At 39.4% G+C, this 25,920-nt stretch overlaps 1 protein-coding gene across 2 annotated transcripts in view; it reads right to left on the bottom strand.

The window, feature by feature from the left end:
• CERS6 (ceramide synthase 6) overlaps nt 1-25,920 on the bottom strand; it is a 317,168-nt gene that overhangs the window by 132,767 nt on the left and 158,481 nt on the right. For both annotated transcript variants that reach the window (XM_029225099.1, XM_029225098.1), the window contains exon 4: nt 6,129-6,186. In XM_029225099.1, the coding sequence (XP_029080932.1) occupies nt 6,129-6,186 (58 nt within the window). The remainder of the gene's footprint in view (nt 1-6,128; nt 6,187-25,920) is intronic.

The following is a 25,920-nucleotide window of genomic DNA, read 5'->3' on the forward strand; positions in this document are numbered from 1 at the left end:
TATTTACAATAGCCAGGACATAGAAGCAACCTAAGTGTCCACTGACAGATGAATGGATAAAGAAGATGTAGCACATATATACAATGGAATATTACTCAGCCATAAAAAGGAACGAAATTGAGTTATTTGTAGTGAGGTGGATGGACCTAGAGTCTGTCATACAGAGTGAAGTCAGAAAGAGAAAAACAAATACCATATGTTAACACATATATAAGGAATCTAAAAAAAAAAAAAAAAAAAGGTTCTGAAGAACCTAAGGGCAGGACAGGTATAAAGACGCGAGGTAGCGAATGGACTTGAGGACACAGGGTGGGGGGAAGGGGAAGCTGGGACGAAGTGAGAGAGTGGCATGGACATATATACACTACCAAACGTAAAATAGATAGCTAGTGGGAAGCAGCTCCATAGCACAGGGAGATCAGCTCGGTGCTTTGTGACCACCTAGAGGGGTGGGATAGGGAGGGTGGGAGGGAGGGAGACGCAAGAGGGAAGAGATATGGGGATATATGTATATGTATAGCTGATTCACTTTGTTGTACAGAAGAAACTCACACACCATTGTAAAGCAATTATACTCCAATAAAGATGTTAAAAAAAAAGATCTTGTGGAGACACTTGAGCTGGCTCCAAGGAGCTAGTCCCTTGCTGAGTTCTGACTCCAGGAAGGCACTAGAGGGAGGGGGAAGACTGCAAGAGGAAGCTCCAATGTGCTCCTCTCTGTTTTGCTTCCCATTCTTACCAGCACTCCCTCAGCCCCACCCCAACTGGGCCCTCCAGCAATGCATCTGCAGCCCAGCAGGGACAGTTCATCCCAGTGGTGGCAGCTGCTTGCCCTTTTTCCTCATTCTCAGAACCAGCCTCATTGTGGTTTCTGAGACATACCAGCTGGTCAGCGCTTTCTTGTCCAGCTCCACGGCTCCTCCTTGGAGCATCTAGGTTCCAATAGCTCCAGCCTCTTCCTATAAGCCCCCATCCTCAGAGCCGTAGCCTCTTCCTGCCATTACCACGTCCATGATACCTCAGTGCAGCGCTGATCAAAATGCTGTGGGCAGATGAGTGCCAGTCCTTGAAGCGTTTGTTACTGTTTCATTAGAATGTCAATTAACTATATCGTGAAGAGCGCTGTTCATTTCAGCTGACTTTCCTTCAGAGGTAGACTCTCCAAAAAAGAAGCAGTGAGTTGATTTACATTCAAGTCAAGCTCCTTATCTCATGGCAGACAGGTAGCAAACAGCAGATCGATTGCTCTGAGTAACATAGTCTTGGTGGCTCCCTCTTGGTGAATGATTCTTCACATTACAGTCACCCCAAGAATCACTCCTGTAGTTTCTGTCTCCTAACGTGGACCCCGACTGATACAGAGGTTAGGTATAGATATATTTTGAGTAACCTTTATTTTAATCATACACATGCATGTGTACAAAACTATGATATAAAATGCACCATATGGTCAAAAAGTTGGAAATATATTAGCCTAACATGTAGATTACATGGAAAAAAATATTTACCTAAGTCCCAATTGCACATATATCTAATGACCTTCCTGTGACACTATAGGTTTAAAAAATAAGTAAAGGAACCCAAAGAAAAGTATTCAAAGAACTCCACTCAATATAAACTTCCATCTACAAACGAGAAAAAAAGGTAACAGTAAATGAGAGATAACTTACTCTATTTTTAAAGGCTTGACATATGGTCCCTTTCAAGACCTAGAAAAATGTGTTACTCTGTATGAGTACCTTGTGCTCTGGGACTTCAGAGCACCTGAAGTAATTCTGGGTCTTCTTCCATGAAAGTACTTGTCTCTGTTAATCATATTCATGGGGCTAAGGGTCACTTGTGTCAGCAATTACAGGAGCAGACTATTGAGACAGGCTTATGTCTTTCAACTATTTAAATATTTCCTACTAACCCAACAATGACTTTACTTAATAGTTCAGTGACATGTCTGTAAGATCAATGCCTTCTAGGGTCTACTACCATCATCAGAGTTAACTGCTATCTGTAAAGGGGGCTCGGAGCTGAGAAAGCAAAGACGACATATGTGTACACCTGTTAGCCCCTCACCATAAATGAGGCTCATCCTCTTATCTGTCATCATGAAACTACAGAAAACATTTTGTTGATTTCATATACATGACACACAAACATGCTTTCTTTACAGGGTGTCTGAAAATATGGGGCCAATTATTTCATCCTTTATTATAGAACTATTCATAGGATGACCACATAACTTATCACCCAAACTGGATCAGTACAAGAGGGAGGTAAGTGCCCGGGACCCTGAGACAACTCATGTGTGAAGTCAGACTGTGTCTTGCTCCAAAGATACATTCACACATCAACTACAGGAATTATGACATAATGGAGGGGAAATCAACACACAGTAAATAAAATGATAAAAAGGCAAGGCGGAAATAGAGACAAAGATGTAGAGAACAAATGTATGGACACCAAGGGGGGAAAGCGGTGGGGGTGGTAGTGGTGGGATGAATTGGGAGATTGGGATTGACATGTATACACTAATATGTATGAAATAGACAACTAATAAGAACCTGCCATATTAAAAAATAATAAAATAAAATTTAAAAAAAGGACAATAGATGAATATTTCTCTATGCTTCTAGATACCTTGCATATGAAAACCATTTCTATGTGGCATAAGGTCTTATTCCATGATGTATCCTTTCTGAAGAAAAGCTGGAATATTTTAAAAATTAAGCACACATGGCAACCATGAGCATGCACCTGTTAGATCTCATACTGGTGGGAGTGTGGCTGACTCAGGGCCCCGCTGCTGTGCAGTAAAATCCACAGCAGTATTTGCATGAAGGCCCTGCTGCGCCTATGACTGAGCACAACAGGAATACTACAGCAAGCCCATTTCTTGGAGACACAGGTCTCCTTTGATGATCAACTGTGGCTCCAGGACTGCCCAGTGGCCTGACTGAATTTTTCTTAGAAAGGCACAGCAAGCAGTCTTAGAGGCTCACCCACACTTTCCTTCTTTCCCTCTCTCCCGCACACATAGTCAGAAATACATTGTGGTCTGAAGGCTCTTCCAGCCTCCTGGCCAACTCCCTCCCCATTTTCTCTTATAGACACTTCCCCTAATCAATTTCTTACACATTTAATCTCTTCTTGGTGTCTGTTTCTCAGAGGGCTCAGACTAAGACAGCACAAGTGTGTACTGACATAAACCTAGTTTACATGTATTTAAAAACTCTCAACTGCCTTATTTCTCAATACAAAGAATATTTTTAAACTGAGGGCACTTAAATCAGTCATATATATACACTGAAAATCTACGATGACTTGGTAAACCCAGGAAAATATATGCGTTCTCCCCACAGGATTAAGCCAATTCAAATTGGAAAGGTTAACAGCGTTTAATAAAATTTAAGTATTCAGCCTGAATGTATTTGAATATGGCAGAGAAAACTCAAGCTATTCTTATACTAGAGATTGATACCTCATAGCCTCGTCTATAAAATGAGGTATTTCGATGAGAGGCATGATAACTTTGCCATCTAAAGTTCTATGGTTTTCAAAAATTTTTATTCATTGATTTGTTTTTTTATTTTTTAAGATTCTCTATCATGGGTGCGTGGTACTTTGCATTTGGTAAATACCTCTTTAACGGGAGCACAGAATTTCAGGGTAGAAAGGGCACTTAAGGTTACTTAATACACCCTAGAAGATGAGATGCATCAGATTCATTTGACCTAAAAGCAGAAGAAAATTGGACAGTGCAAGTTGCCTAGGTATTTTTCTAACAGCACATGTAATGATCCACATTTTGGATGCTGGGAATAAGAAGCAGCTGTGGCCTTTGATATTTTAAGATTGGTCCCCACTACCCTGCTATTTTATCTTAAAACATTCAGGGTATTGTGAAAATTGGAATTACCTTGTTTGGACTATTTCTGGTGCTGCCTTCATAATAATTTCTTTTCCTTTTGGTTAGACGGGCAAATATATTGTCCATTCCAACAAGTTAACAGAAATATATTTTAAATATCCGTTAAGGTAAGTATTTAAAGTTCAAAACAGAAACAACAACGATATTAGGTTAAGTTTGCTAACTTAACTAAAGGAAGTCATGAGGTTAAGGTGGGCTGGTAAAGTGGGGAAAGTACTAGAATAAGAGATAGCAGTGTGCGTTTCACTTGAGATTCAGCCCTTTCATAAACTCACTGTATGACCTGTGGAATGCCATCTACCCTCTCTGGACTTCTGCCTCCTCGGCTGTGAAATGAAAGAGCTGGACAAGCTAGCTTATGAAGTCCTTCCCAGTTAGCTCATATGGAGTCTATGTACACTTTTCTATCTCGCAGTATGACTAAACACTAAACCGTACAGCTCATCCAAAACTGAGTGCTTCTTAGAGAGTATCAAAGGAAGAAACCCCAAATACAAATTAATCCAACAAGAAGAACAACATCTATTTCTCCTTTCATTTTTAAGCATTTGTTATATCTAGAGGCAGCTGAAAGGAAACTGTTACAGTTTAAGGAACAATGATTTCCAGGCAAACATTCTATTGACAAGCCCTTTTACTGCCTTCTACAGAGCCACGGAGGACTAGGGGATGAAAACTACTCTCGTTCCATTCAGTCTGTGTAGGGACGGAATGAAGCAGAGCTAAGTGTCAAAGCGTTTCCTGTTCTGATGACAGATGGCCAGGCTTGCTGAATGCAAGCTTTTAAAAGAGACCACATCCTGCAGATCTAGGCACAAGAGCAAAGAAGTGCTCCTGGCTTTCACCATCTCTCCTTGCTCACCATCAAAGCCCTTCACCAATAGAACCCGACGTGAATTCCAAACCATGACCTCAGTTAGCAACTCGACATACCCATGAAGCCCAGCTCTCCCATGTCAGCTGAAATTCCATCCAAAGCTATTTCCTCTTCCAAGGTAGTCAAGTTGGAAGCATAAAAGCTCTACAGCCATTCTTTCTATTTTTTCCCCTAGATACATAAATCTGAAAACTAGAACAGTAGGGTTCCAAAATAAGCACTTTCCACCACATTTATTTACCCCAGTTGAGAATGTCTTCATACTTAGAAATCTCACAGAGTGAAGTTCATTCTTTTAAATCTATTCAAGTGACCTCTGGGCCATGTAGTCTTATTAAGTGAAAAATAAGTGCAGTTACTAAAGGAAAAGACAACAAGTAAAAAGAATTATTTCCTCTAGGAAAATATGATATTGGGAAACAACTATTATTTATAATAGAATTTGCCACGGGCGGACAATATCTTACAACTCAGACTTGAAAAATGAAAACGTATTTGCAATTTTCATATCAACATTTACATGATAATTTACTAGTAAGGTGTGCCACTTGGCCCAATGCCCCACAGTTTGAAAAAATTTTTTTGCTAAATAAAGATAACACTGATATCACTTTAAAGGGTAATACCGTAAAACATTTTAAAAAATAATTTCCCATTTTCTCCCAACTCACTATGGCATGACTGTGAGAACGTCTTCGTGAGACTTGAAGTTAAGCAGCCTAACTTGTTACTAGTGCCATTAAGCACTGAAATCAAGAAGAAAAAGACTATGATGCCCTCAAAGAATTGCTTTCATAGGTAAAGGTGCCTTTGTTCATGCAGAAAAGCGACACAGCAGCCAGGGAACACAGTCTATAAAAGGAATTGAATTTTCCACTGGCAGTTGGTGTGACCCTGTTGGTAGCTTTGCAAGACGCTAAACTCTAATTTCTACTGATAAAGGCTACAGTGATAACACAAAATGCCAAAAGTGATTTTTTCAAGTTGTGTGATGTGGAAACTCTAAATTCTTTCCAAGCCTGAGATGGATTTCATAAGGTTCTAATGCCCATAGGTAGCAAATAACCAACTAGCGTGGTCAATAGACTTAGTAACATCTATCACTGGAAAAACAAATTATTTTCAAAAGTTATTTTCGGCAGATGCCTGAAAGTTGTTTACTACAAAGAATGAACGGCCAATATTTTTATAAATCAAAGAAAAATGTACAAATAATTCTTACCAAGTGTGTTATGATTGTTTACAATTCTACTACTGCCACAACATAAAAAATGAGTTAGAGGCTTACAGTTACATAAGAATTACATAAAGTAACTTGACAGAGCCTACCTTTTTCAGGAACCGGACTCCATAGGTAAATACATAAAGGCCAAATGAAAATTTCCACCTGTGGAAAGTTTAAAAAAAATTCTATGATATTCAATTTAAATATTTCACAGCACATTCTGAAACACGTGAGTGGAAAAAGTCCGTTAAATGAACCCCCCCCCCTACACACACCTCTGCCCCAACCAGGGATTAAACTTAATGAGCGATTTCATTTCTGGCTAAACACATACACTTATGTGCATGGCATACTGCAAATATTTAACATATTAATAATTATATTCATAAAAAATTTTCTTTCACTCAGTTATTGTATTTACCCATCTTCTCTTCTACCAACATGTGAATTTCCTCTTGTTCATCGCTCATGAACGAACAGATTTTACAAACATGAAGGTATATAAGATAGCTTTGAATTCTTTGCCTGTTTCAGATATTAAGTAAATGACTTAACTTCTGTTCATATTTGTTTTAAAAATAAAAGGTATAATATTTTTAAATCAGGTAACATATTTTTCCTTCATCTTTTAACAAATTTTTATTGACATCTTTCTGGATATTGCTAAGGGAACCCATTTGGAATCCAAATCATTCATCTGATGTGCAACTGTTAACAACAACCTTATACCATCCCAAACTCTATGTCTACCTGTTAGACATTCACTTTTTTTTTTTTTTTTTGCGGTACGCGGGCTTCTCACTGTTGTGGCCTCTCCCGTTGCGGAGCACAGGCTCCGGCCGCGCAGGCCCAGCGGCCATGGCCCGCGGGCACAGCCGCTCCGCGGCATGTGGGATCTTCCCGGACCGGGCACGAACCCGTGTCCCCTGCATCGGCAGGCGGACTCTCAACCACTGCGCCACCAGGGAAGCCCGACATTCACTTTTTTAATGAGGAAAAAATTTTAAGTTCTCTTTCAATGACAAATGAATTGAATGTTTAAGTCTTTTAAAATACGAGACTTTGCAAACACAAAAAGCAATTTGCCTCCTGACAAATTAAAGTTGACTAGTCTCGTTCTCCTTTGTGTTCATTTACAACTTGTAACCCAAGGTACCATGAACAGCATGACCTCAGGAATGCTATTTAGTGAAATGAATCAGTTTTTAAAGGCACAGCTATTCACACTCAGAAAATATAAGAAGTAAAATCGGGAATTGAGTACCAGGGTAAGAGGTTTCTCGTAGTAACCGTATATATACACTCACTATGTATATAAGTTATATAAAGTCTTTATATAAAGTCTCGTATTCAAATATGCTGGAATTCATGTCAGAACTAACACTGAGAGAAGAGCTTTGAACTGCAGGGTTGAAAATCATCAACTAATCATCCATAAAGCCTGAATTCAAGAAGGAACAAAAAGCAACGATTCTAAAACCTCTTACAAAAGCCCTCTTGTAAGAAAGGGCAGTTCATATACTGCAGTATCAAAGTCAAGGACTTAATTTTTTTTTTGGTATTATCCTTTTTTTTTATTATTGATATATATTTTTTTACATCTTTATTGGGGTATAATTGCTTTACAAAGGTGTGTTAGTTTCTGCTTTATAACAAAGTGAATTAGTTATACATATACATATGTTCCCATATCTCTTCCCTCTTGCGTCTCCCTCCCACCCTCCCTATCCCATCCCTCCAGGCGGTCACAAAGCACCGAGGTGATCTCCCTGTGCTATGCGGCTGCTTCCCACTAGCTATCTACCTTACATTTGGGTAGTGTATATATGTCAAGGACTTAATTTTAACCCCATCTCCATTATCAATTTTTGGTGGTTATGGGTGAAAGTATCTGTGTGCTTCCTTCTGTTGGGATGTACAAATTCTAAATCAGAAGTTAAGACCAGGGATGGCTCCAAGGGTGTGTAACTTGTGCAGTTACACAGGGCCCCATGCTTGGTTTAATGTTTTGCTGTCACTATCTCGAAATTCTTAATAATTGTTGAACAAGGGGCCCCATATTTTATTTTGCATTGGGCCCTGCAAATTATATAGCTGGTTCTGGTCGAGATACATAGATTCTCCTAACTTCGAGCAAATCTACTAATATCCCTTGACCTCAGTTCCATCTCTATAATGGGAGAATGGGTTTATATTATACTGGGTTTTTTGTGTGTTTTTTTTTGCAGTACGCGGGCCTCTCACTGTTGTGGCCTCCGCTATTGCGGAGCACAGGCTCAGACGCGCAGGCTCAGCGGCCATGGCTCACGGGCCCAGCCGCTCCGCGGCATGTGGGATCTTCCCGGACCGGGGCACGAACCCGTCCGTGTCCCTGCATCGGCAGGCGGACTCCCAACCACTGCACCACCAGGGAAGCCCTATTATACTGTTTTTGATATTTACACTGTTTTGATGTATTGATGGCCTAAAGATTTGGTGGAACAAGTAATCTCCACTTCTCTCGAGTCCCTCCCACTCCTGATTGTATTAAACCAACCTACTTCACGCATTTGCAAGTCATTTTTCTGGCCCCTGAAGACAACTGAATTTGCAACTCCTAGATTAAATGATTTATAACAGCTGTTTCAGCTCTAAGACACTCAGATCAGGCAGTTTTTATGGATAACAAAAAACTTTATGGAAGTCACTGAAATCCCTACAATCACTCATGTAACTACATTTTCTTTCATAAAATAACCCCGCTTTCATAAGACATAGGTTGTATTACAGGAACATGAATGCCTCCATCATTTGAATAACAACCTGTGATGAATATCTATAAGGCAGACATTATTTCCACAAAATATCTACAGAAGCAAAATTTTCAAGCATTTTGCCACATTCGGAAAGTCCTTTTTTTATTTGTGTAGTTTCATGTAAATTAGTTTTAAATGGTGTCTAGCTACCAGCCCTTGATACAGCCTCTCTCAACCTCCCACTAAAATATCTATGAAAAGAAAGGTAAATAAAGGTGCATGCAACCACAAAAAAGGAAGAAATTACCTTCAGCCTACTGCAAGAATCAGAGAATTTTACAGCAGAAAAAAAGAATAAAATTAGATTTTAAAAATGTAATTAGAGGCAACAAGAAACAAGCTATGGGTGTTAAAAAAGTAGGAAAATCTTAGTATATCTTCCTGTCTCCACTTTCTGCCATTTGTACAGAAATGCAAAAATCTGCCAGTCAGAAACCTAGACAGCTCTCTATCATGAATGATACTTTTTGAGGCAGCAGGAGAATCCCCCCACCCCATCAATTAGTGACTGTTCAAAAGATGAGTGATAGGGCTTCCCTGGTGGCGCAGTGGTTGGGAGTCTGCCTGCAGGGGACACGGGTTCGTGCCCCGGTCCGGGAAGATCCCACATGCCGCAGAGCGGCTGGGCCTGTGAGCTGTGGCCGCTGAGCCTGTGCATCCGGAGCCTGTGCTCCGCAATGGGAGAGGCCACAGCAGTGAGAGTCCCGCGTACCGCAAAAAAAAAAAAAAGATGAGTGAGAAAAAAAGGAAGTACTTAGCATCCTGGGAGTTTCAGTTACAGAAAAGATGACTAAGGGGAAAGATGATCCATGGTGGTGTTACATTCTGGAGGTTGGAGTTCTTATAATCCATATAAATGACAGAGAACAAGAAACAGAGATAGCTGCTCTACATGAGATTCTTCTGGTCCATTGAAAGTGGGCCAAGGCCTACAAACATCAACCTGCTACAAGGGCAGAGGTCTAAAAGCGGACCTTTACCAGCAAAAAAGAGGACAGAGAGTGGGGTCAAGGTCAATCCATACATCTTCTCTATGAGCAGGTCTAGATGGATATTTCCAAATTCAGGAATGAAAAAAGAACTAAATGTCAACGCAGGTCTACTAGTAAGTACTGCATAAATACAGAAAGAAAAGAGCATGCTAAAGATCAAAAGAAAGAATCATCTCCTAAAACTAACTCCCTAGAGGGAGGGGTGTAATTTTTATGGAAGTATTTGGTGCTGTTAAGGTATGTCCCCTAAAAAAATACGTCCCCTAAAAACAGAACTAGAAAGCCATAAATTAGTAAAAGACTACTGGGTAAGATAAAAAGAGATTATAAGTGAAACAAAGAAGCAATACAAGGATTGCAAAAAATGAAGTGACAGAATATTATCCACATGAGGGGGATGGGGGAGAACAATGTAGACACATCCTGCTTAAAATTAAAACATTGATGTAGAGGATAAACACCCCCATAGGGCTGGAGAAAAGAACCAATAGACGAAAGAAGACCCAAGCTCTGAGGACCAGAAAAACTAAGTCTAATTATAGGTGCTTCTGAGAAAACACAAGTGACAGACTTAAACAGAAGCAATAATCAAACACACAACTGAAAAAGAAAAAACTGACTGAAAAGAAGAAATAAGAACCAAATTGTATCCCACACAATATCAATTCAAAGCCACATTCTGACAAATGTTTTTTAAATTTTTTAACATCTTTATTGGAGTATAATTGCTTTACAGTGTTGTGTTAGTTTCTGCTGTATAACAAAGTGCATCAGCTACACATATACATACATCCCCATATGCCCTCCCTCTTGCATCTCCCTCCCCCCCTCCCTATCCCACCCCTCTCGGTGGTCACAAAGCACCGAGCTTGTCTCCCTGTGCTATACAGCTACTTCCCACTAGCTATCTATTTTACATTTGGTAGTGTACATATGTCTGACAAATTTTGAATCTTAGGGTTAAAAAGAAATCCTTCAATATCCATGCATGAAAACAAAAACAAGTCAACATACAAATCAAATGAAATATGTCACCATCAAAGGAACAAATGTCCAGTGGTCTTAAATTCTCCTTTGCATCACTGAAGTTACAGAAGAGTGAGAAGGTTCCATCAAAGAAAGCTACTGCTAACCAAACTGCCTTTAATTTGTAAAGAAATATGAAAAATATTCTCACATATTCAAAAGCTCTGAAAATACATTACTCCTTAACTATTACTAAAAAAATTACTTTGGTCAATTCTAACCCACTGAGATACAAATAAAAATTAAGAATTCAAAAAGTATAATTTTAGAATAAAAGGGCTATTGTTAACAACATAACTAATTGCCCTAAATTTCATTGCCCAATTAAATGCTCTTGTTCTTAAGGGGCAGTTTAATACAAAATATTTAACAACAATAATCGAGGGATGAACTCTCAGATTATATTAATGGAAGCAGGGATTGGAGAAGGGAAGCATTAAATTTATTCTTACAGAGAAATTTTAAAAGACACTGTTGTCATTAAAGAAGATGTGGTACAGATATGCAATGGAATATTACTCAGCCATAAAAAGGAACGAAATTGGGTCATTTGTAGAGACGTGGATGAATCTAGAGACTGTCATACAGAGTGAAGTAAGTCAGAAAGAGAAAAACAAATATCATATATTAGCGCATATATGTGGAACCTAGAAAAATGGTACAGATGAACCGGTTTGCAGGGCAGAAATAGAGATACAGGGGCTTCCCTGGTGGCACAGTGGTTGAGAGTCCGCCTGCTGACGCAGGGGGCACGGGTTCGTGCCCCGGTCCGGGAAGATCCCACATGCCGTGGAGCGGCTGGGTCCGTGAGCCATGGCCGCTGAGCCTGCGTGTCCGGAGCCTGTGCTCCACAACGGGAGAGGCCACAACAGTGAGAGGTCTGCATACCGCAAACAAACAAACAAACAAAAAGAAATAGAGACACAGATGTAGAGAACAAACGCAAACGTATGGACACCAAGCGGGGAAAGCCTTGGGGGTGTGTGTGTGATGAATTGGGAGATTGGGATTGACATGTATACACTTATGTGTATAAAATGGATAACTAATAAGAACCTGCTGTATAAAAAAATAAATTAAATTAAGTTAAAAAAAAGACACCTTTGTCATGCTAAGAGAAATATAGTTAAAGAATGTTTCTTTAGAAACTTTAAGATGATGCCTGGTTAAAGATGGCAATGTGAATGCATGAATTTACCTGTGTGGCTTTATGAATGTAGCACTAAACAGGCAGAAGAGGAATTTTGTTAAGGAAAGCATAAACTCAAAAGTACACAGAAAACAGGAGTGAGGACAGCCACCCCATTCTGGAGCCTGGCTGCAGAACCAGGAGCTGTGGGTCCCAAGCTGTGGGTGGAGAATACTCAGAATCACCAGAAGAGTCCCAGAAAGATTCCAGACGAGGAAGCAACTCTGCTAGGAACCTCTATTGGGAAGAGAGGCCTTAGGGATTAGCTTGCCCAAGTCCACACTGCTGCTAAGTGGCAAAACCAGGACACAAACCTAGAGCAGCACTGACTCGAAAGCCCCCTCTCAAATTCCACAGAATTCGCGTGCATTTCTCTGCCTAGATGTGTCCCACTACATATATTTGGACATGGAAATCTTTTACATCCATCAGGCCTGAAAATTAGAATGGAAAGCTAGTAAAAACTACCACCCACTGAATCTGGTTTATTGTCCTTATGCAACAAGGCTGAAAGGGCTCTTTGTGAAAATCAAGACTAATAAAATGTGCCATAAAAGCAGGGAATCAGAGCGTTGAGGTCTTGTGTCTTACTGCCAGGTGTCACCCACGTGGCAGGTCCTAATCTATAGAGGAGACAGAAGCAGAGAAAGACAGCCAGAGCAGCCCCCTGAGCTCAACTCAGCACACCATCCTAGAGAGAGGAAGGTAGCACATGGGCCATTTTCTTTACAACATTTCTGGAGTGCTTGCTCTGTGCTAGCAGCTGTTCCAAGCACTTTACAAGTAGAAAGTCATTTAGTGAAACTATTCCACACAACAAGGTAGGTCCTATTAACATCATCCCTAGTTTTTTTCAGACGAGGAAACAAGCACAGTGCGGTTTAATGACTTGCCCGAAGGTCACACAGCTAGAGAGGGAGAGCACGGGGACTACGAACCAGGCAGCATGGCTTCAACATCCCAGCTCTTAAGCGTTAGGCTCTGCTGCCTCTTCCTGATTTTATACACCTGAAAACTGAAGACAGTGTATTCGGCTGAAATGGTGTTTCTGACCGAGGGGCCATTCGTGGACACCACATGATGAGAACGCTCTCTGTCCTGATGAATAGAAACTGGCTGCTTGCAAAACTGGAAACAGGGAAGGACTGCACTGGGGATTCTTTTCAATACCAGGGCACTTAAACAATACTGAGCTTGTCCACTAAAGTCACCAGTTATTATCCGGGCGCCCTTCTCCATCTTATCCACTCATCCTGTCCATGTACTGCAACACTATGCCTCCTTTGGGATTTGTGTCAAATGCTAGTTACACCAAAAAGCCACCTTTTCTCAATGTTGCAACACTGAAAGCATTGTAATTCTCTGACGGTGTGTTTCTTACCTCCTTACCTCGTCTTTGATTACAGCCACAAACCTCTGACCTGCTTGTGAGTTCCAAGTGGGCGCGACTGAATCTTACTTATCTTTGTGTTTCTGACAGCAAACAGAGTGCCTGACGAGAAATAGCTCCTAAATTGACATCTGAATTTTTATTAATGGTATGAGTACTCCCCTTGACTTCTCTACTCTTAGCTTTATTTTAAGCAAAATTGTCCTTAATCAAATAATTTTATCAACTATTTCCATAAACTGTGCAAAATATGTATAGGAAAGGGAAAAGACATGCCAAATGCTGCTAACAATGTTTTACATGACCCAAAACAGTAGGAATTTGGAATCAAAGAAAGTCAACTCTGGAATGGTCTAAATAATAAAAAAAAATACTGTATTGAGTGAAAAACTAAAATACCTTGTTAGGACGCAAAAAAAATAGCATATAGTTCCTTTGATTCTGATTGAATTTATTAATTTTGAGACATTTCCATTTTAGCTGTTCCATAATCTAAGGTAAGAAAAAAAAAATCATTGCTTATCAAATACATAAAGAAGAGTGAAGCAGGGCTTATATCTGTTTTCCATAAAATTTAATACTTAATATAAACATGCCACTATATCTTGCAAATTATTACAAACAAAGTGAAATTATGGAGTTTGATAAATGAGAATATATTTTGAAATAAATTAGTATAAACTTTGTATATAGATACAGTCGTCCCTCAGTATCCATGGGGCATTGATTCCAAATATCAATATCAAATAACAAAATCCAAGGATGTTAAAACCCCTTATATAAAATGGTGTAGTATTTGCATACAACCTATACACATTCTCCTGTATACTTTAAATCATTTCTAGAATACCTCATACAATGTAAATGCTATGTAAATAGTTGCTAGTATGTGGCAAATTCAAATTTTGCTTTTTGAAACTTTCTGGAGTTGTTTTCTAGTTTGTTTGTTTGTTTTCGCGGTATGCGGGCCTCTCACTGTTGTGGCCTCTCCCGTTGCAGAGCACAGGCTCTGGACACGCAGGCTCAGCGGCCATGGCTCACTGGCCGATGCAGGGGACACGGGTTCGTGCCCCGGTCCAGGTGGATCCCACATGTCGCGGAGCGGCTGGGCTCGTGAGCCATGGCCGCTAAGCCTGTGCATCCGGAGCCTGTGCTCCGCAATGGGAGAGGCCACAACAGTGAGAGGCCCGCGTACCGCAAAAAAAAACAAAAAACAAAAAACAGTTAGCAAGTAATGAATTTGGGGATTCAAATCCAGGCAATCTGATTCCAGAGACCACATTCCTTTCTACTAAATATCACCTCTTTATTTTAACACAAAAGTTAAAATAGAAGGTTCTTTTTCTTTTTTTTTGCCAAGAACATTACTCTATAGCTCTTTCTCCTATCACATTAGGCAAAATCAGTGGAGTTACTCTGACAGCTGCAGCCTCCACTTTCAAGCTCCTTTTCGATACTAAGGCAGGAGGACAAGTAAGACTTTCTCTGTTGTCTTCTCTTCCTTTCTCCACAAATGTAAAGCACACACTCAAGGTGAAATGACTTGGCTACAGTCCTAGTTAGAGCTGGTGTCATGAGTGAATGCTGCATATCCTAGTAGGACAATAGCTCACCGAGGGCAAGGATTTGGTCTTATGGGTGTTTTATTGTAACATCAGTCTATTTCTGTATATATAAATCAGAGTTATCCATCTCCCATTTTTTACGTGTTCAAACACAAATTTTTCTTAACAGTCTTGTTCTACCGAACAGCCTTGTTCTTCAGTGATCCCTGGGAGTCCATCCACACCCTTGTTCTACCGATGAAAACATCAGGTTCAAAGAAATGTGTAACTTCTCTACATTCCCAGGTAACTTGGTGAAAGAAAAGAGGTCTCCCCAGTTTTCACACCAGGTCTCCTTTGTTCACATCTTGTGTCCCTATGGCCTTAAAGTCAAGACTAGAAACAGACAACGACACAATAAGTTTCAGAAAATACTCGGCAGGCACCTGATACACTGCCAGTTCTCTAAGGAGGTAGTGTGATGTCCGTTAGTACACAGACAACACATTTCACAAATTAAGCCAAAACCTAAATTTTTTTTTTACAAAGCCACAGGTGTCAGACTTCTATTTGTTTGTTTGGATGGTTGGTGGGTTGGCCGGACTCTTGGTCTGTAGAACAAAATAAGGCCCCTCAATTATATTTTGCATTTAATAAGTCTAACAAAGCCATCAGGCATCACTGAATCATGTTTATGATGCAGGCACATATTTCTTTCTTGTTCCACAGGCTTTTAGCCAAAATACCTCCCCCAAAAGATGAGTTTTCTTTACATTGAGAGCACAGGATTTTGAAACTAAGATAGACCCAAAGTCTTAGTTAAATAACTGGTAGGTTTCAACTGAGACCATTTTTTTACAGAGGTAATGATTTTTAAGTCAGTATTCTCCTTTTCAAGCTGTTACTGGGACACTAATTTTATTACTTGAGCACAACAGAGATGTTCATCAACTAGGGAGAAAGTAAATTGACTTTAGTTTGAAAGACATCCCATATAGCTTAAAGAATGAAACAAAGGTGAGATTAAAGATTCCTTTTTTGGAAACTCTGGTATACAATCTAATTTCCCAGAATAGCCTTCAAACTTTCATTAGTTTAGGAATCCAAAGAAAAACTCTAGCTAGGGGAAAAGATGTGACTCATCCCATGGACTGATTATGCAGACCTGAGTTTTCGCCATAAAGCAAACATTTCCTGAAATTATTTCTATCTCCATCAATAATTAACTCTGTGACTCCAAATAGTTTTCCTCATCTGCTCAGCTGTTTCTCTGTTTGACAAGCAACAGTCTTATCAATGCAATCACTGAGGTTGGAGGTAAGTCAAACCTATTCACTTCATTTCCAGGGCAAAGGTGAACTTAATTTGAGCAGAACTGTCTTCACTAGATCACTGATTCAAAGAACAGGTTAAGCACTTACGTAAGTTTGGTAATATGCAAAATAACGCTATATCTTTCATGAATACATATACTTACACACACACACACACACATATATATAGCATAAAAATAAAGAAGGAAATATAAACACCAAATTCAGGATAGAGATTGCCTCTGGAGGGTAGAGTAGACAGAGAAGGGGTATACAGGGAGCCTCAGCTGCTTCTGTAATATTTTAATCCTTTAAAACAGGATTGGATAGAGCTCAGAGGGCCTTTGTTATATCAGTCTCTGTATTTAAAAATACTTCATTACAAAAAAAAGGTAACATGAATAAGAATTATGTTCAGTAAAAACATATAAAATGACTGTCTTTTTCTTTTCTCACACCTAGAAACTATGAATGGCTTGTTCTTTATGTACCATCAGCCCAAGCATCCTTTTCTAAGCATTATAACTAATTTTACTCTTTTCCTGTCATTATATGCATGCTTTTAGGGCTAAAACTGCCATTGGAAATGTTTCAGGTATTGTCTGCATTTATGCTGACTTCTATATCTACTGTGCTCCATTTCTTAGACTTAGCTATGATTTAGATATTGGTGCTTTTTTTTTTTTAACGCTTTGCTTATGAGTTCTATCAGCAGTCAAATTTTACTGATTCTCTCTTCAGTTCTCTATTGAGGTCTATTCTTTTATCTCCAGGTTGACTTCCCTTGTCAAGTGCCCAGCAAGGTGGAACTCGGCATCACTGGCATTTGTCCCTTCCCATGAGTCTTTCCAACACCAGTCCCAGGCCTCTACACTCTACTCAAAACACATCTGCGAAAAACCAGTCTCCACAAAGTACACTTCTGTTAGGTCATTCTGCCTATAAAATATTTCTCCTTACTCCTATAATTCCCCTGAATATAGACTAAACATATAATTGTGAGCTTAAAGTCATTCATTTATAATCAAGTTTGAAAGGCCATGATTTGTGGAAATCAGAAAAAGAGAAATGAGCATTTTCCAGCTAACACTTGTCTGGAATAAGGATAAAGGAAGGAATAAAACCAAGACTGCTCTCCTGTTGCCAAAAATAAAATTAGTCAATATGACTTTGGAACATGCACTTGCAAATGTCACAATTCTTAAGCATGTGGGTGAGGCAAAAGTAGCCAAATATTTATTACCATCTAGCGTCAAACTAATGTCATGTGCCCCTTGAACATCAAGTGCGTTCATAGTCTCTATGTAATTTTTTTTCTTTTCTGAAAGCAGACTGAAGACAAGGAATCATTTGTTCAGATGCTGTGATTGCACAGGAAAGAAGCAAATGGGAACTAATGGTACTTCAGTTTGCAAAAGGTACATACTTTTGAATTTAATAAAGAAATTAATTTGCCCCTCTCTACTGCCCTGTTTAGTGTCAACTTTCTGCCGCAGGCTCTCCTGCACATGTCGTAACTGGACGAGAGACTAAGCAGCAGACCGTTCACAGGGATCGGGCTGGAGACCCTCCTTACCCTTAAATCCTGCCTACAACTCTAGTACAAAATTTCTTTAGTTTCCTCATCTGAAAATGGGGATAAAAATACCTATTTTTTAGGGCTGTTAGAATTTAATGAGAGGTGAAAGAAAAAATTAAAATACAGAGAGAGATGCTCAGGAATGGATCCTAGGATGCTAACTAGGCTCATTCTTAATTCACTTGCCCTGACACACCAGTCTCACCATGCAAACATTAAATATCATAAATCATGTCTCACCTCCTGGAGTTTTTTTTTTTTTCATCTTTTTTCCACCCACACCCACACCTCTCATCCCCCAGCTCCTTCAGCCTGTTCGCCACCACACTCTCCACCTGGACTTTTAAGTTGTCTGTGAAGAATACCCATGTGTACATGTAGATGTTTATGTATGTGTATATGTATGTACACACATAGATACATATATTATGTAAATATAGGTATATGTATGTGTATATACACACATATCTAGGTATATGTATATTCACGTACATATAAAAGTGAAATCCAAGAATGTCAAGGATCTTCCAATTGGAAACAAATACAGGTATGTAGGCTTCTGACCTAGGAACCTCTACTTGGGAGGATGATGTTCTTGCTCCTTCCTCTATTAGAGAAAGAAACATAATCAGACAAACAATTGGTAATCACTGAGGTATTTTCCAAAAAAGTCAGTCAACCTGTACTCCCATTTAAGAAAATAAGCCATTTCACAAAATTGAACCTAGTTACAACACACACAATGAAATTCTTGGCTGACTAGTTGATGCCATGTGAGTTGTATGCTGATTGAAAGGGTAATGAGTTGCCCACACACCAGCTATATTCATACTGTGGCATCTCATGGTTTTTTTTTGGTTTTTTTTTTTTTTGCGGTACGCGGGCCTCTCACTGTTGTCGCCTCTCCCGTTGCAGAGCACAGGCTCCAGATGCGCAGGCTCAGCGGCCATGGCTCACAGGCCTAGCTGCTCTGTGGCATGTGGGATCTTCCCGGACCGGGGCACGAACCCGTGTCCCCTGCATCGGCAGGCGGACTCTCAACCACTGCGCCACCAGGGAAGCCCCCACCTCATGTTTTAATTAACCTGAACCCTTCTTTCACTATGAGCATTGGAAGACAGTGGCACTGAGCTGCCCACTTCAAAGTAGCATCATGCTACCAAAAACTGTTAGCATTCATAAATGAATTCAGTAAAGTTGCAGGATATGAAATCAAGGTACAGAAATCTGTGACATTTCTATACACTAATAAACTATGAGCAAGAGAAATTAAGAAAATAATCTCATTTACAATTGCATCAAAAAGAATAAAATATCGAGAAATAAATTTAACCAAGGATGTGAAAGATCTGTACACTGAAAACTGTAAGACACTGATGAAAGAAACTGAAGAAGACACACACAAAAAAGGAAAAATATTCCAGCCCCATCAATTGGAAGAATTAATAGTTAAAATGTCCATACTACCCAAAGCAACCTACGGAGTCAATATAATCCCTACCAAAATGCCAAGGGCATATTTCACAAAACTAGAACAAATAAATCTAAAATTTGTATGGAACTACAAAAGATCCTGAATGGCCAAAACAATCTTGAGAAAGAATAACAAAGCTGGAGACAACATACTCCCTGATTTCAAACTATACTACAAAGCTATAGTAATCAAAACTGTATGGTACTGGCACAAAAATAGACACATAAATCAATGGAACAGAATAGAGAGCCCAGAAATAAACTCACACATATATGGGCAACTAATCTACAACAAAGGATCAAAGAACACAGAATGGAGAAAGGACAGGCTCTCAAATAAATGGTGCTGAGAAAACTGGACAGCTACATGTAAAAGAATGGAACTAGACCATGATCTTACACCACAAACAAAATTAACTCAAAATGGATTAAAAACGTGAATGCAAGACCTGAAACCATAAAATTCCTAGAAGAAAACATAGGTGGTAAACTCACCAACATTGGTCTTAGAGATATTTTTGTGGATCTGACTCCAAAGGCAAGGGAAACAAAAGCAAAAATAATCAAGTGAGATGACATCAAACTAAAAAGCTTCTGCACAGCAAATGAAACCATCATCAAAACAAAAAGGCAACATACTGAATGGGAGAAAATATTTGCAAATCAATACTGAATAAGGGGTTAATTTCCAAAATATATAAAGAACTCATATAACTCAACAACAACAACAAAACAACCTGATTTAAAAATGGGGAGAGGATCTGAAGACATTTTTCCAAAGAAGACATACAGATGACTAACATGTACGTGAAAAGATGCTCAAAGTTGTCAGTAATTATCAGGGAAATGCAAATCAAAACCACAATGAGCTATCACCTCCAATCTATTAGAATGGCTATTATCAAAAAGGTAAGGAATAACAAATATTGACAAGGATATGGAGAAAAGGGAACTCTCATATACTGTCGGCAGGGATGTAAATTGGTGCAGTCACTATGGAAAACAGTATGGAGATTCCTCAAAAAACTAAGAATACAACTACCATATGACCCAGCTGTTCCACTTCTGGGTATTTATCCAAAGAATAAGAAAACAGTAATTCGAAAAGATATATGCAACCCCATGTTCTTTGCAGCAATATTGACAATATCCAAGATACAGAATCAACCTAAGTGTCTATCAATGAATGAATGGATAAAGAAAATGTGATACACACACACACACACACACACACACACACACACGAATATTATGCAGCCATAGAAAAGAATGAAACTTGTCATTTTTGACAACATGGATGGATCTTGAGGGCATCATGCCAAGTTTAACAGACAGAGAGAGACAAATACCATATGATCTCACTTACATGTGGAATCTGAAAAACAAACAAAAGCAAGCTCACAGATACAGAGAACGGATCAGTGGTTGCCAGAGGCAGGGGGAGAAATGAATGAAGGGAGTGAAATGGGCAAAATGAATCAAAAGGTACAAGCCTCCAGTTATAAAATGAGTAAGTCATGAGAATGTAAAGTACAGCATGGTAACTATAGTTAACAACACTGTGTTGCATGTCTGAAAGTTGCTGAGAGGACGTCTTAATAGTTCTCATCACAAGAAAAAAAAATCCTGTAACTACGTATGGTGACAGATATTACCTTACTGTGGTGATCATTTCACAATGCACATATATAAATACAAAATCATTATGTCTGTACACCTGAAACTAATATAGTGTTGTATGTCAATTATAGTTCAATAGAAAATAACTAAAAAATAAACTAGCATCATGATCTCTCGTACTAGCTAGCATTACATGGTGTGACATACTGACAGTAAACCTATACTTAGAAAATAATAAACAGCATGAAACAAAGGGATAAGCATGAGATTTCCAATCAGGAGACACTGTAAGCATCCTCTGATGCTCTCAAAATGACCTTGGGCAAATTCAAGTCTTTTCTGGGGAAGCAATCAGACCTTTAAGGTCTCTTTGAACTCTTATATGTTGAGTCTTAGTCATATTTTGATCCTGCAGTATTTGACAAAACTGGCCATTCTCCTTTGCCTGAAAAGCTGTTGCGTTGCTCTTTTCCTCTTTTGTCCCAACTCTCCAAAGTCAGAATACCCAGGGTTCCATCCTCAGCCTCCTTTTCACTCCATATGCTCCCGCTAGTGAAATCACCCACTCCCCGTATGCTGTGCGATAGCTGCCTCTAACCGGCTTTATAAGGCTGGATACCCAAACACCAGACCTCTCCACCAATACAGGCACCTTGGACTCAAGATTAAACGTTTCTTATCTTTCTCCCAGAAATCCACTCTGTTTCTGACATATCTTTATCAAAGACATTATTATCCACTAAGTTTCCTCTCCTCCTCCTTCAACCCCTATCTCCCATCAGTCATCAAATCTAAAAGTTCTACTTTGGAAATATTCCTTTCATTTATCCTCTTTGCTCTATTCCCTGGTCCAGCACATGTAGTTTTCATCTCTCTTGAAGGGTGGGCTAGCCTTTGCCAAGCTCCACAGACAGACATTTACGCCAGGATGTCAAATGACTGATTGAATCATGAGAAAAAGAACAGTCGCACAGTCCAGAAAATTTGCTTTGGCATGAATGAGAGTTTCTCTTCCAACAGGCAAACCTACACAGAAATCCAGGGTATCATCAGAAGATTGATTGCAAAACAGAACAAGAAGAGTTGGTGATCTGAAGATGGGCCTAAGGCACTTTCGCCAAAGAGCATGTCTTCCCATTTCAGAAGCCAACACTCCTTTTCCCCGCTGCTTTAATAAGCTCAGACAACCTGTACCACAGAACGTCCCATTATAACGTGCCTGCACCCCTGCCCTCTTCTCAGCTGGGTGAAGCTAATCAAATGTTGCCCTAGCCGGGCCTGGAGCCACCTCTTTAAGGGAACTTGACAAATCTCATTTCTAATCCATCATATGTTGATTCCTCTTTTTTTTTTTTTTTTAACCTTAACCCTACGTTTGGAAATAATGAACACATACTTGTCTCCATGTATTGCTCACAAATATTATCTCTCAGGTATCAGGGATGCTTTCCATCTTCTGAATAGCCCATTCACCTTTATGCCTCAGCATCTTTGCTCATACCTTTCTCTCCTGGGACTTCTTTTCCTCTTTATCCAGCTCAACTTATCATGAACTTTCTGAAATTTTCCCTGGTCTCCACCCCCCAAGGCAGAAGTGTTTGTCCCCATAATGTACTGTTTTAATATTAATATTTATTATAGTTATCCTTTAAGAGACCAACCACCAGTTGGATTTTCAGTTCTGAGTGAAAGATCTGTGCCTTACTTCTGCCCAGGACTAACATTAGGGAGGCTACGTTTGCACTGTCTGGGCCAGAATACTGGATCCATCATTTTCAAACAGTCTTTGTGAGCATGGGTGCTCCCTGTGACTCTATCACCCGGTCTATAAAGTGAAGATAGTAACACCTATTCAAAGGGTTTGAGAGAGGATTAAATGAGACAATACTTGTAATGTGCACAGAATAGCATTTCAATGCATGGCAAGTGTTCAATAACTTAACTATCTTTACTATTTTTATATAGCATGTATATGACAGATACCCCGTAAATGATTTCTGAATTAAGTTTTATGATTAACTGTATGATTAACTGTATGAGCCACTGCAGCCACACCACTAAACTACAACATGACTTTAGGACAGACATTTCGTATGAGATTTGAAGATACAAAGGTAGAGGAGGCCTTCATTCTATTAAAGTTGTTAAGCAGTGGGTCAGTGGGTCATGTAAGTGAGACTCTCTGTTGCTTCTTTATTAAGTTTATGTGTCAGAATTTGGCTGACTTCTTATTTTCCCCTTGTTTGCAGTTTTAAAGTTATTGAATATTTAATGCTACAAAACCACTTGAGATTGCTGCTACACTAAATCTGAACATTGTACAAGCAGCTCTGAAAATGTTAAGAGTAAAATTTAGTAGAGCTGGGAAGTGAAAAGTACAGCAGTGAATTTCCATGCTAATGTGGTGTTATAAATAAAATATGATACATGGAGTAATCAATCACTGAACATGTACAGATGAAGAGAATGAGTTTATGTTTATTCAGGGTTTTTTTAACTCCTTTGCTTTGCGATATTTTATAGCCACAAAATTATATATCTGAACTTCAAGGTCATCACCTAAAACCTGTAAACCCACAGCCTCTAAACAAGAAGTTGCAAACTTAAATTCTTCGGGGACCAGGCCTGTCAGACAAACAAGGAGATTGTTAGGCTAAGCTCTCGGTACCGGATGAATGGCCACTGGCACTCAGTTTCCATGTTGGCAATGGGACAGGAGGTGCTCAGGTCTGTGGCAATTTCAATACCCTACTGAAATAAGGGTCAGTCAAATGTCAAGAAAAATCCAAACTCAATTGTGGCCAGATTTTTCCCATTTTTCAGAGAAAGCTGGCAATCTGATATGTTACATATTTTATATGAAATCTGATTTTTTAAATAAATGCTGGTAGTTAACTCGATTGAAAAATAAAACACCAAACAGGCCAAACAAAATCCATCTTGAAGGCTGGATTCAACTTGGGGTCACCAGTTCACAACAGTTGCTCTAAGCTTTTTACTTTCATATGTGGCAGAAACGGGTGGGATGTTTTATTTCTAACCCTTACTCTCTAAACTACATGAATAAGCCAGAATGAAACTCTTTGCTTTCCTGAGGCATGGAATTTTTGTGGGTAAAATTTCACCCTCATTCTCTAATGACCGAATGAACTCTTGCTTGGTTCTTAGAAAATGTCCAGCAACCAAAACTGGACAGAAGTCAAATCAAAGAAATTCTATTTGCAATTATGCTCACAAACAGATAGCCATTCATTAAGGAGGATAAATTGAGGAATTATGAAATGCCTAGACATATGGGAATCTAAATATGAATAGGTCACAGTCCCTCTCTCAAGGAGCTGACAATCTACTAAGCTGTTTCTTGAGGGGCTACAGCTGCAAATCTAAGGAAGCCTTACCTATTTGAGGTCATCATTCACATCCTCTGTCTGCACTCCCAGCTTGGGACAATACCCAGACAGTAATCTTTATTTCAGGATCATCCTGCCCTGGTGTCACTAGGCAAAAATGCCTGGAAAACTCAGTCCTTTCACATCAGATCTGGAAACCTTGTTAAGATGGAGATGGTGTCACACCCTGTCCCTTCTCTCCATGAGCTGAAGAGAGGGACTGATGAGTAGAGATGCAGTGGGGAACCAGGCAGAAAACCCAAGAAAAAGTTCCACTGGGCCCAATGTCCAAATCCTCAATGTTTCCCCAATGTCCAGATCCCCTGAAGACTTCTGTATTAATACAGAGCAGGAGAAATGGTCAGGAGGTCAGTGGCTCCAACACAAGGGAAAAGGGGGCTTTCATTATGCGTCTGAAGTCCCTGCCCCATGTTAGTGGAATAATGGAGGCAAAGCTCATGGGGATGGGATATGAGAGTGACAGGGCCTGTTCTGGTCCCTTTCTGAACCTAAAAGGGAGTTGGGGCTAAAGGATTCTTGACATAATCAAACATTTATCGGAATGAACTGTTATATTCTTGTATTTCCTTTCCTTTTCAAATAAAATGGTTAGTAAAGGTATATTAATGTTCACACTTGGAGAAACAACAATAAAAATAATTATTACAAAAATGTTTATCACACTGTCAAAGTTTTGATCATAGACGTTTTTAAGTCTGAAAAGGTATAATGAAAGGAGGAAGGGCAAGGGGAGTGGGCAGGTGGGGATGCAGGGAGGCAGTCGGTAAGACAGTTACAACTAGAGCTACGATAGCAAATCAGTCACTCATAGATGACGGCAAACATTAACGGGAAAAGAATTCAAGTTATAAAATAAAATGTATTCACAATTTTCCTGGAACATCTATACTATGTAATTCAAGGCAGAGATATACAATCACACAGACAAATTGATTTTCAAGTGGTTCCTTGTAATCACTTGTACATATTTGGGATGTAATGGCTAATGTAATAAATACACATTCTTTCTCTGCTCCACTGCATGCTTGAGAGTAACATTATTTCCTGGAGCTGTAAAAGCTCTTTCATGTAGAACCTCAGGTTAACTGGGGTAGCACTGCCAAGAAAGGAGACAGATTGAGAAGCAAGCATGTCCTTAGGGAAAGAATCGCATGCAGATTTTCTCAGAACCAAGGACTTCTTTCTAAAGGGGTAAATAATTAAACCCCGTAGTATTCCTGGAAGTGGCCTTTGCCTGCAAGGTGTTGCCTATTTTTAGCCAGACTGAGGTTCCTAAAAGAACAATTCTGAAGACACTTTTATGACTTGACTCTGGTCTTCAAGGCTTTCAATAATCAAATCCCACCTTTAGACTCCTACCTTGGTCTCCACTAGCCCAATGTGTGTGTCCCCTGATTTATCAGATCTGGGCCACTCTCCTCTACAAGACCCCACTTATCACCTCCTCTGCAAGACTTTCCTTCTTTTTCCAACTCTTGCTCCACAGAAGATTACAGGATTCTTTTGCTCTGTTTATCACCCCCTCCTTAACATCATAGACAAGCAAACAAACAAACAAAAACAAA

This window comes from Monodon monoceros, unplaced genomic scaffold (genome assembly GCF_005190385.1).
Source record: "Monodon monoceros isolate NGI ecotype Baffin Bay Population unplaced genomic scaffold, NGI_Narwhal_1 Super_Scaffold_16, whole genome shotgun sequence".
Lineage (NCBI taxonomy): Eukaryota > Metazoa > Chordata > Mammalia > Artiodactyla > Monodontidae > Monodon > Monodon monoceros.